General features: G+C 54.5%; 1 protein-coding gene and 1 long non-coding RNA gene across 3 annotated transcripts in view; both read left to right on the forward strand.

The window, feature by feature from the left end:
* LOC105863438 (uncharacterized) overlaps positions 1–8,005 on the forward strand; it is a 47,161-nt gene extending 39,156 nt beyond the window's left edge. The window contains exon 2 of the long non-coding RNA XR_012913515.1: positions 24–8,005. This is a non-coding gene — a long non-coding RNA (uncharacterized LOC105863438). The remainder of the gene's footprint in view (positions 1–23) is intronic.
* The window catches only part of MAN1C1 (mannosidase alpha class 1C member 1), a 134,238-nt gene that overhangs the window by 94,271 nt on the left and 26,489 nt on the right, over positions 1–13,478 (forward strand). For both annotated transcript variants that reach the window (XM_075995317.1, XM_075995315.1), the window contains exons 3-4: positions 8,007–8,122; positions 10,334–10,414. In XM_075995317.1, the coding sequence (XP_075851432.1) occupies positions 8,007–8,122; positions 10,334–10,414 (197 nt within the window). The remainder of the gene's footprint in view (positions 1–8,006; positions 8,123–10,333; positions 10,415–13,478) is intronic.

The raw sequence follows: 13,478 nt of genomic DNA on the forward strand, positions 1-13,478 counted from the left end.
CACCTTCTTTGTGCCTGGCCTAGGGAGAGATGCTGGGGCCACTGGGAAGAGTTAGAGCCAGTCACCGCCCCTGGGATTCACAGGCACGTAAGCAAAGATGTATGACACAGTGCAAGCAGTGCTGGGACAAAGTCACACGCAGCAGAGCCAGGTGGGTGTCAAGGGAGTGGTCAGGTCTGCTTGGTGGCTCAGGAATGTCTTGGGAGAAGGCCTAGTGCGAGAGCTGAGGCCAAAAAGATGAATAAGTGTGTCCCAAGCCAACTCTGAACAGGAAGGCATCCCACACGGGGGACTCACGTCAGCAGACACCCCAGGGGTTCTGGGGAGCTGCTAGTGGTTTGTTGCAGAGAGAGCAGGAGAGAGGTGAGGCTGGAATGTTCACCACCATCTGGACCACGGACTCTGCACACAGCGCCCAGGAGCTTGAACTTGGAGAATGGGGAAGGGGGAACTGATGGCTTTGAAACAGCATTGACACGATCAGATCTGCTCATTGTTTATTAATCAGCCTCAAGTAAGAGCATTCTGTTGGGTTCCAGGAATAGCTCCTTAAAAATGCCTTTCCTCCCAGAGGCTCTAAGAAACATTTGCCTGGAAACACTCAGCCTCTGAGCACAACTTTATGTGACCCACAAATAGCCGTTGTGGGAATATTCAAGGAAAATATCCCTGCTGAAGAAAAAAAATTTAAAAATAAAAACAAAAAACCCCAGAGCAGATAGAAATGGAGAGGTCCCAATCCCTAAAAGGGTTTTATGCAACCAGAAGACCTTGCCATACAAGATGCTGTGGTTTTAAACAATATACTTTGGGGTAGTGGGGATATCACTTTAATTAATCTTCTTAGAAACCCATGTGGCACAACATTCCACTTGCTATTGCTGCATAACAAACTACTCTAAAACTTAGTGGCCTGAAACAATTATTTTATTATGCTCACAAATTCAGCGGGTCAGGAATTCAGAAAGGGCATAACAGGGACAGCTTGTCTCTGTACCACCTTGTGTGGGCCTTCAGCTGGGAAGGCTTAGAGGCTGAGGCTGATGCCACAGCTGGAGGCTGATATTATCTGGAAGCTTTTTCATTCACGTGTCTGGAATTGATGCTGACTATTGGCTAGAACCTCAGATGAGATTGTCAGTCAGAAAACTTGACGCATGGCCTCTTAGTGTGTTTTCTCCTTGTGGGCTGTCTTGGGCTTCCTCACAATATGGTGGCTGGTTCTAAGAGCCATCATTCCAAGAGGCAGGATGTGGAAGCTGCTAGTTTCTTAAGGTCTGTACCTAGAAAATAGCATTTCATCCCATCTGCTTTATTCTGTAGGTCGAGGTAATCACAGTGGTCTGCCCAGGTTCAAGGGGAGGAGCCATTGGAGGAGTGTCAATGTCAAAAGAAGAGCTTCATTCTTCCCGTGGGCTGGGATATACCATGGCAGCCATCTTTGGGAAAATATGATCTGCCACACAGCCACATGGGTTTTTCTGTGGAAGCTGAGAAAAACATTTGCGTTGTTTCTTTACAGATAAGAAAAGTCTCTGTGGATTATGTCATTAAATTAAATGCAACCATTAGTGTGTGGCTCTGGGGATGTTGTGGTAATAGGCTATGCCTTGGGTGACTTTTTTCCTTCTAAATATTCTTCCTGGAGTGTGTGCTGCCAACCCAACCCATTTCTCTTTGCTGTAATATCGCATAAAAACCTCATCACCGTTAATATGGCAGAGCCAGTAGAGTGAGATACAGACCATGATCCAGGAGGGCAGGGGGTTCCTGGGGAGGAGGTTACAGGAGCTGGGGGTTCATTCCCTTGTAGGGATTAACACTCTCTCAACAAAAAGCTTTCTACAAAGCAATGGTTTGGGCATGCTTAGTCACCCTGGCCAATCTGGCCACAGCCTGGTGACAGGGTCTTTGTCTATTGGCAGCAACCCCTAGAGTAGAGGTGGGCTCCGTTTGTTCAACCCAACACATTTACCTTTAGTGCCTCTGAGTATCCAGTGTAGCCAGGGGTGAGCAGTTGTGAATGACCTACAGCCCCCTGAAGCCCTTCCCGCCCAGGGGAGGGGGCCCTTTATTCCCAAATACTTATGGGCACTTGTGGTGCGCTAGGAAGTGTTCTAGGCAGCGGGGGTGGCGGTGAGCAGAGTTCTCCCCTCCAGGAGACAACAGTCCAGCAGGAGAAGACGCACAGCGAACAGGTGCGCAGGTCCGTGTATGATGATCCTGGCAATGAAGGAGATGAGGAAAATCAAGAGGTTGAGGGCATGGTGACTGGGGGTGCGGTTTCAGCAGAGCAACCTACAGTTGCCAGGGCCAAGCAGGGAGTAGGCTTAGAGGGCTCAGGGAGCAGCACGTGGCTGCAGGGGAGGGAGAGAGGCCGAAAGGGAGCCAGGGCTGGGTTACCGGACTCGCCAGGGACTGTAAGGACTATGGTTCTTAACTCCAGGTCAGGTGGGAGCCATGGAAGGGTTTTGAGCAGAGGAGTGGCATGAGATGACCTGCGGTTTTTAAAAATCCCTCTGGCTGCATGTTGAGGACAGATGAGTAGGTGGGGTGGGGCAAGGGCAGATGGCGAGGGGGCAGTTAGAAACCCTGGGAATAAACATGAGAGAGAAGAGGTGGCCGGGCCAACGTGGTTACACGGAGTAGGTGAGACATGGGCAGGGTCTCGAAGCCTTGCAGAGATAAGGCCACCAGGGTTTGCTGCAGGCCCAGATGAGGGGTGAGCAACAGAGTCGAAGGTTTGGGGCCACAGCAGTGAGGATGAGTTGCATTGGCCAGGATGGGCAAGACTGAGAGGAGCAGGCTTTGCTTTGAGACAACTGAAATGTGAGGTGCCTGTGGCCCTCCACGTGGGAATGTGAGGAGGAAGTTGGATATGTGGGTCTGGGGCTCAGGGACAAGACCCTGGCTGGAGATTTAAATCTGGGCGTCATCAGCAGGTGCATGGTTTCTAAGGTTTGAAGTTGGATGAAGTCACTAAGAGAAGGAGAGAGGACAAAAGCCCAAAGACAAGAGCCCCAGGGTACCCAAGTCTTTGGAGGTCGGGAGATGGGCAGGAACCAGCCAAGGAGCCTGGGAAGAAGCCATCATGGGGTTAGAAGGAGCCAGAGGAAGAATAGCGTCCCAAAGGCCAAGGTCCCATAGGGGCCAGCAGCGGTGATGCTGGGAGAGGTCGCCAGCCAGCCACTGCCTTCCCACCGTCCCTCAGCAGCTCTTTCCTGAGCATGGGGAGGACTCGGATGTGGACTAGAACCCTGCTCCTATGAAGGGACAGGGACAGGACAGTGATCCCTTCAGCGTGCAGTAAGCGTGGGGAGCTCGTGTGGGAGGTGGAGGTGCGCAGCACCAGGCCTAGAGGGTAGCGCCCCAGGGGGCGGAGCAGACCTCTCAGAGCAAGAGGCATCCAAGCCGACAACAGAAGGTGGGATCTCGTGCAGACGGTGGGGTGGAGACCAGAATGGCTTCGTGGGCAACGAGCCATTTGAGGTGGACTCCAATTTCCCACATGAGAAGGTGGAATGTGGAAGGGAATTCCTAGAAGAGGTATAAAAGAGTCACAACAGTAGGGGTGTATGAGGAGGCCACAGGGAATGACAAGTGGCCCGTTTGGGTTGGAGAGCTCTGGCCTTTGGAGCTACTTAGAGACAAGGCTGAGAAAGGGTGGCGGGAAGCGGGTATGAGAGAGGCAGTAGGAACCCTTGACCTCTGAGAGTTCACAGTCTGGCTGGAGAGGAGACAGAGCCCCGCAGTGCAGGGAGGGAGCAGTGGGTGCTCTATCCAGAGGCCCAAGAAAGCACTGTGGGTACTCTCTGGTTAACTAGTAGAATTGGGAAGGCTGCCACCGAGAGGCAGACCTTGAAGAATGCATAGGCTTTGAACATGCCAAGACGCACAGAGAAACTTTCTTGGCAGAGGAGACCACATATGCAAAGGTATGGAAGCAGGAGTATGCACTTCTTATTGCATGGATGCTGAGGAGCCATTGCAGGTTCCTGAGCTGGGGAGAGACACAGTTGGATTTGTTTTTAGGAAGACAGGTCAGGCAACAATGTATAGGGTGAATCTCAGGTAAAGGGAAGGGTTTCTGAAGGTAGGAGGACCCTTTGGGAGGCAGCTGCATACCCAGATCAGGGCTAGTGATGGCCTCAGTGGCAGATACAGGTAAACCCTTAAGGCAGTTTTCCTTTAAGTTGGGCCAAGGGCTTTGTAAGCTGCAATCTCATGCCCACACTGCCCTGCAGGACGAGGGAGAGGGTCAGGAATGTGGTCATACAACAAGCCCTCAGTGACCCAGGAAGACTTTGTGGAGGGGCCCAGAGTCAGTAGGGGGCAAGGAGGGCCACGTGTACCCAACATCATGCCACCCCCTGTCCATCCACTGCCTCATCTAACCCTCCCAGAAGCCTTCTGAGGTTGATCCTACTGCCATCCCATTTTACAGAGAAGGGGAATAAGGCTCAGAGGTAAAATGACCTGCCCTTGTGCACAGCTAGTATGTAATGAAGCCAGGATTTGAACACACATCTCCCTGACACCAAAGCCAGCCTCATAGCCACTGTGTGAGGTTGCCTTGCAAAGGCTTTATTCAGTAGCCAAAGATCAGAACAGTGGGGTGGGAGCATCCCCTACCCTCCCATAGGGAAGGACAAGGGAGTCTCCCTTCCCTGCTTCCTGGTCAGGCCACTCTTTCAAGGTGAGCTAAGGGACCCCGGAAATAACAGTAAGCTGATTTATCAAGCACTTACTCTGTGCCAAGTAATATAGAGCTGTATTTAGGCCAGGTATGTAAATGATGTATTTGTCTTTGCTCAACAGCCTGCAGTGGCTCCCCAGTGCCCTAACCCAGTGGTCTTAATTTCATTTTACACATGAGCACTTTGATGCTTAGAGCAGATGTGTTGTTGGCCCATACTGGGATCTGAACCCAGGGCTGTCTATGAGTCCTGGGCCTGTGTTCTTTCTAACACACCTCACTGCCTCCTATCCTGGCAGGAATGGGGAGGTGTCCTTTGTGAACCCCAGGAGTTCAGAGCTAGAGCTAGGAGAGTGGACCAACATGGAACCCGCCCCAGAGGCAGCCCCAGGGAAGCATCCAAGCTGGCTGTGTGACTTTTTGTGCCCTGTTGGCTCTTTGCATATAAATCATGGGCCTGTTTACTGAACAGGGAGTGTTTCTTTCCCTTGGGCAGCCGCAGGTGCAGATAGGGCTGAATTCAGGATAGGACCTTCTCCCCTGCCCCTCCTGGCTGCTGGGCAAACCTCTGGCCTGGAATGAAAGGCTTTCTAATAAGTGCCTTGCTGGACCGCAGCTCAGCCGTGTGCCAGGTGGGGGCAGGGGCAGGAGGCCAACCAAGAGAAGGATTCGGGAGCCCGAGAGCAGGGGCAAGACCTTGCCAGCAAACCTCTTAGCGGGCTGCTTTCTTAGCCGGCTGCATCGAGCGTCCCCAGAGGCATCCTGGTCACGAGGAGCCCTGGCTGCCCTCCCGCCTGGCCCAGAGGAAGGAGGGCCCATGGGGAGAAACACCAGGCAGCCCAGGGCAGGATTCAGAAATCAGACACCAGGGGCCACCTCCCCCTGGCTTTGAAGGCCACACAGCGAGGCAGGTGGGGTCAGGTCAGCCATCAGATCCGAAGTTTCACAGAGAATTGAAAGGCACCGAGTTGCTTGGAAAACATTACCCTCAGCCTGACCTGGGGGTGGGCCAGTCCTCCCTTGGCCCAATCTTAAGTGCGTTCCCTCCCCTCTCGGGCCCCTCATCTGTGAAATGAAGCTGTGGGGCCGCAGAGCCAGGAGTGCGGATGCCAGGCCAGCAGCCTGTGACCTGGGCACATCTCAGCTGTCCTCTGTCCCCTTGCCTGAGCCCCTCCACAGGGTAAAGACATCCCCAGGAACTTTGTTCAGCCCTGCCACCTACAGGGAAGCAGCTGCGACAAACCAGGAAAGGCTCTAGCTCTGTTTGGCTTTGATGTGTTTTCCTGCCAGTCCTTCAGCGTGGGAGGGGCTGACAGTCTGGAAATTCACTTCAACCCAAATATGGAAGCCACCCCAGGACTTGTGACTGGGTCCGGAGCCCTCTCCTCCCTCCTTGCCAACCCTCCCTTCTGGTAACCGGTTCTTTAACCTCCAGCCTTATCTTGCTCCCCGCTTCCCCTCCCTCCCCCTCTCTCTTCCGCCATGCAGTGCCCTTTATCAGACCTTGCCTGGCCGAAGGGTAGTCAAGTATTTGCGCTCCAGAAGGATTCTCTGCCTGCAAAGTCAGGCAAGGGAGCAGTTAGGAGGCACTAAGTTAGGAGATGAGGCGCTAAGTCTGAGTTCAGGGGGTGCTGGCAAGGCCGCCACCTCAGACTCTAGGGGGCTCAGCAGGCTCTAGAGCTTCCTCTGGGGGAAGGCAGAGCCTGCACGTGCCTCTCCGTGCTGCCAGCCTCTGCAGTGAGGACGCTAAAGGAACAATGACTCCTCTTAGAGCTACACTCTGATCCCTAAAGGAAATTGCTGCTGCCTGCAATGACTCTGTAAGGAGCTGATGGGAGGCAGCCACTGCCTCCAGGAAGCCTTCCAGATGACACCAGGCACATCTCTTTCTCCCTCCCCTTGTCTTTCACAGTCCTCTACAGCTGCAGGCTCTGGTTGTGCTGGATGAAGTCTTTCTCATTACTACTTGACAGTTTGAAAAACTATTATTTTGCAATTTCCTCAGCCTTTATTCCCAGGACAAAAGTCTAATGCCCAGTGGCAGGGGCCAGGCCTGGTAGCCTGCTCTTTGTGTACTCACTGCCCTAGGAAGAGTGGCCATGAAATTTTTGGTTTGTGAATTTGTTTGGTTTCTATGCCGAAACTTTCCTTACTTATTTAAGAAATAGAAATAAATTTCTGGTTATAAACAAACAAACCCATGAGCTGAAGGAATCAAAAAGCACCTGTTATCTCAGCACTCAAAGAGAAGCACCGGATCACATCCTTCCAGACCAGTTCTGACAGTTCACACTTTGCTTTACAATAAGGAAATTATATGAGGTGCTTTTTTTTTGCAGCAACCTACTTTTTTTTTTTTAACAGATCCCATGGATAGATCACCAAGTAAATAAACACAAGTCTGTCTCACCTGTGTGAATGGCTGTGTAGTGTCCTATTTTATGTTTAAGCCATAATTTATATAACTAATTCTCTCACTCTCTCTCTTTTTTTTTTTTTTTTTTTTTTTTTGAGATGGTCTGTCACCTGGGCTAGAGTGCAGTGTCATCATCACAGCACATTCAACGCTCACTGCAATCTCACGCTCCTGGGTTCAAGAGATTCTTCTGCCTCCGCCTCTCAAGTAGCTGGGACTACAGGCGCATGCCACCACGCCCAGCTTTTTCTATTTTTTGTAGAGATGGGGTCTCTCCATGTTGTTCAGGCTGGTCTTGAACTCCTGGCCTCAAGCAATCCTCCCACCTTGGCCTTCCAAAGTGCTGGGATTACAGGTGTGAACCACCACACCCAGCCTATATAACAATTCTCTATTGTTGGACTTGGAGACTTTTTCCCAACCTTCCCCCATTATACATGATACTATCTATAACAAATATCTTCCTGATTAAATATTTATGAATGTCTTTATTTTTTTCTCTTAGAATAAAATGAGGTGTAGAATTGAAGAGTAGGAGGACTTGTACATTTGTTAAGATTTTTGTATGCCAAAGCAGAAAAAGTGGCACCAATAGTAGACTCGCTGATCGTGAAAGAGTGAGCCAAGGTCTGGGAAGTGGCTCAGCCTGGGAGCTTGGTCTCCCCGGCTGCTCTTTGCTGCCCTGAGGAGGAAACAGCCCACGGGGAGTACGCTGGGTCCCAGCCTCACCTTCACTGGTGGCACTGGACTACCCTGGGTCATGCCTGGGTCCAGTCTTTGCCTCAGAGCCTGCCCAGGCACTAGAGGAGGTCCGGGGGATGACAGCTTGTCTAGTTGGGGATGGAAAGGATAAGAATGACCCTGGGTCACACCTGTGATACTCTGTGCCTGCAGGAGGCCTCAGTGGGGCGACGGTCATTGATTCTCTTGACACCCTCTACCTCATGGAGCTGAAGAAGGAGTTCCAAGAGGCCAAGGCCTGGGTTGAAGAGAGCTTCCACCTGAACGTGGTGAGTCAGAGACCCTTGGGTGTTAGGGCCAGAAGGGGCCCAACAGGTCCAGCAGCCAGCTCCTCCCTGTCATTGCTGACACCCAGAGACGTCTAGGGTCTCACCCAAGGCTGCACAGCAGAGCAGTCCCAGAACCAGGGCTGTGGGCCCTCTGTACTGAGCACCTCCCTTAAGGCCAGGCTCGAGGTGGGGACATTTCCCCAGCTCAGTGTCCTCCTCTGATGGGAAAGACAGCCACGACCATCCCTTTTCTCCCCGAGAGATCAGGCATTGCTCATCGTAGGCATGGTGCTCACCCCAGGATGGCCGTCTAGGGCTGGGTCTATCACACAAAGCAGCCACCAGCAGTAGCCGCAAGGGGAAGTGGCTTTGTTGGGGGGAGAAGTAGCTGCGAGCTGCTCCAGCATTGAGCCCCCATACTGCCCTCTTGAGACGGCTGCGGGACCGGGGCGCCGTGACGGGTGTTGCATCTGGTTGGAGGCGCATGACCAGGCCCAGAACCCTCTTGGTTTCCAGCCTCACAGGCTCGCCCAGTCAGGGACAAGGGCCTTGCGGAGGGGAGCGTAATGTGTCTAGATGGCACAAAAGCCTCGAACAGCAGCCCCCACCCCACTGACCTCTCAGCCCAGACGGAAGCAAGATGGGAGGGAGGAGGGCGGCATCCAAACGTGCCGCAGGGCTGTGTGGGGCTCCTGGCACAAACGAGGCCTCTGCCCCCTTGCGAGACAGAGACAGTTTGCCACAGAGCCTGGCAGAGAGACAACCCAGGAGTCTGGGAAGGCAGCACTTCGGGGGAGCTTCCCGGGAGGGAAGTGAGTCCTGCTGCCTGTCACATCCTGCTTGCAAAAGTCATTTAACCTCCCTGTGCCTTAATTTCCTCCACTATATGACCAGGATGACGACCACGGCAGTAATAACGCCTAACCCACAGGCTCATTGTGAGGATTAAATACAGCGGAGGGCTGTAAACATCGCATTATAACACCGTGAAGTCCGACACACAGGGAAAGTGGTGTCGCCATCATCAATAGTTGTTGGGATTACTTTGAGACTGTCATGACTTCTGGTAGTTTGTGCGAGGCCAGGGACATTCGGAATGTTCCCGTTACCTCCTCTGTTGAGCTGGGGAAGGGCAGAGGCAGCAGAGGGAAGGAGTGTCTTCACAGGCCCTCCTCCACCCCCGTGCAGACAATGGCCCCTCTGGACAGAGGATGGGCATCAGGCAGCTGCCCAGGGTCCCTGGGGAGCCTGGGGACACTCAGGCAGGCTGGGGCAGGGTAGGGAGTGTCCCTGGAAGAAAGGAAGGTGAACCTTGCTTTCTCCCAAAGTGACAGATGAGCGCTGTTGCTATCAGTAATAATCAGACTATGATGCGGAGGGCAGGCCGGGGAGCCCTCCGGGACAAGGCAGGTCCCAGCAGGCTCTGGGCAGCTCTCACCTGCAGCACCCTAAGTCCCACATCCATCCGCATGGGAGGCATCGTCAGCCCTGCTCTGCAGGTGAAGAAACTCAGGCAGGGAAAGGCTAAGTATCTTGTCTAAAGTGCCGAAGCCAAGTAAGTGGCTCAGGTGGGATTTTAACCCAGATCTTGTCCTTGGCATGATGCCTCTACACCCCTTATGTGCAGTCCCAACTTGAGAAAGAAAACAGCAATGATGGAAGTAACTGTGGGTGTGCCCTGCAGGCTCCCAAAGCTGGGGCCTGAGAAGTTGCTAGTTACCCACCAGCATCTGCCTGGCACCCTCCTGCTCAGCCCTGCCCCCCAGGGAAGGGCTTCTCGGCCTCCTGCTGAACGGTGGGGGCTCCCCTGGAAAGGAGAGGTGTGGCCCGAAGGAGGATTTGCCTCCTCTCAGGCTGAGCTTCAGCCAGCAGCTCCCCAGGCAGGTTCTCAAGCTTCTTGGCATGCAGCCAGGCATAACTTTGCGCCCATGGCCTGGGGCAAGGGCTGGGGAAGGAAGCCAAAGCCAGCAGTGACTTGGAACGCTGTAAATGTGCAGTAGCCACCAGCCGCCAGGCAGGTGCTGATTCCTCTTGACTTTTGCTATGAAAACCACCCCAAGCATTTGCTGCCTGGCCCACTGAGGTTGCCCCGGAACCAGGCACAGGTTGGGGGCTGGGGTGCCCTGTCTCAAGGGACCGGCTGCCTCTGGATGCCCTGCAGGCATGTCACAGGTGTCCCCACTGTCCTCCCTCCTCCTGTCTGTCCTACAGAGCGGAGAAGCATCCTTGTTTGAGGTGAACATTCGCTACATCGGAGGGCTCCTCTCGGCCTTCTACCTGACGGGGGAAGAGGTGAGTTGGCGCTTCGAGGCCCCTGAACTCTCCAGGCTGGGAAGGGCTTTGGAGGCTCCAGTCCTCCCGCTCATTCCACCTAGGGGCAAAGGGCCTTACAGGGGCAGGAGATTTCCCGGGCCACCTCTGTCCCCCATGAGGGCCTGTTTTCCACGTGCAACCTGAAGACCTTCCTCTTGTCTCTCTGATGCCTCAATTCTACTGCGCAGGTGAGCCCAACTGGCTCCCACAGATGGAAGTAAATTCTCTGAGGGCCACAGCTGTGTCCACACATCATCCACTCAGACTCCGCAGCTCCCAGCAAGTACCGGGGCTGAGTGTCACAGGTGTTGTTCCTTGGGATTGATAAAGCCAAGGCCCCTAGGCGGTGTCCTCCACAGCCGCCCCCACCTGGGCCTTCTCCCAGCCAGACTCTGCTCCAGGTCTCAGGGGGGCGGCAGGGGGGATGGGGCAGCCACGGCTGGTCACATGACATAGTGCGAGGCCTTGCTCCTGGGTGAGGTGTGTCAGCTCCCAGAAGGAGGGTCTTGACAGGTGTGTGGCCAGAAGGCAGAGCCAGGTGCTGTCAGGGAACCTGGACCTCCCCCGCACCTTGCTCCCTGCTCATGGCCTTGGGCAGGGCCCTTCTCCCACCCTTTCCTAGTACCCCTGAGCTCAACGAGCTCTTACGAAATGGGGTAGGGGAGCAAGGGTGTGCCCCTGGGGCTGCTGGCCCCACAGCCCGTATTCTCTCCGCCAGAACATTCAGTAAACCACAGAGCTCTGTGGAAGCAGCAGCTCCTTCATCCCTCCTCAGCAGCTTCCCTGAAAGTACAGCGGGAGTGTACGGGGTGTGGGGTCGGCCCAGTCCCCGGAACAACTGTCAGGGGTCAGTTCTGTTCCCTGTTACTCAGGGGCTGCCGTGGGGCCCCGGCTCTGTCCACCCAGAGACAAATAGTGATGCCGCCTAAGGAGCCGTGGAGGTGAGGCAAGCAAACCACAGAATAATCCCTCTTCACCTCGCTGCTGTTGTCTGGAAAGTCATTTCCGCTTCCCTTCAGCAGTTCAGGCCGCGCAGGCTGAAGTCAAGGGTTTAGCGCAACAGGCGTGTGCTTATCTCTCCAGTCGCCTGGGCCTCTCTCCATCCAGCATAATCTCCTGTGCAGAGATTACGGCTTGTGCCAATTTGTCCCCAAATAATTGTAGATGGGAGCCCTCAGCTTTGAACCACCCAAAGCTTGAATTTCATTTGAGAACCCCAGGCAAGAAAACGAAGGAGCAGAAAGAAGGCGTCCGCTCCCCTCTCGGCACTTGCCCAGCCTGGCTGTGGTCGGTGGAGACGGGGTGCAGGGGAGGGGAGGATGCAGCTCAGGCGCACAGGGCTCGGCTTGGGGGTCCTTGGGTCAGGGAGGATTTGGAGGCTTCTCAGACTCATCATTCTTCCCCAGCCCTCCCATCCTCCTCCTTCCCCGAGGGTGTCTGTGGTTCTGAGAACTTGCTTTGAGGCCTGGACTCCCTAGAAGGGACCAGCAATCTGACTTGCAGAAACAGCTCAAAGGGCTCAAGGAGAGGCTGGCATGGACAGAACCCCTGGGCAGGCGGGCTCCTGAGTCGACCAGCACAGCCCTTGCCCACAGCCACACCTTCATGAGCCCTCTCTGCCCCCAAGCACCTCCCCATGCCAGGTAGCGCACCACACGCCCTACATGCATGATCTTGTTGGAGGCTCAGCAGTCCATCAGGTGGGTATTTTCGCTAATTTGTGGATGAGGACACGGAAACTTAGAAGAAGCAACTTACTCGGTTGCACATTCTCTGCGGGCTGTGTTGTGCCTGACTCCTGACCCTGCGGCCTTTCTACCGTGTGCCGGGGTTGTAGCCCGGCCCGGAGTTGCTGCTTGTCACCAGGGCTCAGCCGTACCGGACTGAGGCCTCCCTCCTCTCTGGTCCTAGAGCTCACACGACGTAGGGGCCTATTAAATGGGTCTTTTCCGTGCTTGAAATTTCCCACAGATGTTTGTGGAATGAATATTGGGAGACCCCACACCTGGGGTCTTCCTGGGCTGAGGCTTCTCCCTGCCACAGAGGAAAGCAGCTGCAGGAGAGGGATCCCCTGCTGGGTAGGCCAGTCCTACTGACACGCAGCTCCCATGAGTACTGCAGGCATAACCACAGCTGCACCGAGTGGAGTTGGCTCCGCACTTCACAGTTTACAGAGCACATTCACGCACATACATCCTCTCATTCAATGTCCACAAAAACCCTGTGGAGCAGCCAGGGCATCAGAGACAGTGCACGGCCCACCCAAGGTCACACAGCTGCTAAGTGTGATGATCCGAACGCAGGCGCTGACTCCCCACCCCACCCTTTCCACCCTACAGAATATATCAGTCTTGCTGGTTTCTCTTACCCCTGTTCTGGAAGTGTGGCCACTGAAGCCATGTCCCTGTGCTGGACAGGCAGCTTGTTGTTCTGGAAAAGAGCCACTTAATAGCTCCACCACCCTGGACAAGTCACTTCTCTGAGTTTTCTCATCCTCAAAGTGGGTGAGCACCTTCCCCACAGGCTGTTGCCAGGACTGAAGGAAATTTACGTAAGACACTTGGCGCTCCTCTCCGCACCGCTCTCCCAGCATCCCCTGGGGTGCTCGCCCGTGCGGGGCCTTCTCTAGGGCCTCCAAGGGAGGAGACGTGGCTCACCAGCAGAGAGGAGCATTTAGGAAGCATCGGCTCAGCTCCTCAGGGCTGAGGGCAGCCAGGCAGCCGCCTGGAGTCGCAGCATCCAGATTCCCGTTCCAGTGGGTTCGTTTGCTCGCCTTGGGCTGGCTTTCTGTGCCTCTGTGGCCAGCCTCCCAGAGTTTGGGTGAATATGTCAGGAGCATCAGATGAGACCCAGGGCCTTGAGAGCCCTGGCTGTTGCTAAACCAGTGGCTTCCAAACCTGGCCGTGCACCAAACACCCCAGAGAACAGATCTGTTGTTCTGGGGTGACTCGAATTCTAGACCGACTCCCCAAGGAATCTGATGTGGCCGAAGGGATCAGAAGTGCCCACTTCTGGGACCCACTGTCTGGCACTGGACATTGTC

This window comes from Microcebus murinus, chromosome 2, assembly GCF_040939455.1.
Source record: "Microcebus murinus isolate Inina chromosome 2, M.murinus_Inina_mat1.0, whole genome shotgun sequence".
Classification (NCBI taxonomy): Eukaryota; Metazoa; Chordata; class Mammalia; order Primates; family Cheirogaleidae; genus Microcebus; species Microcebus murinus.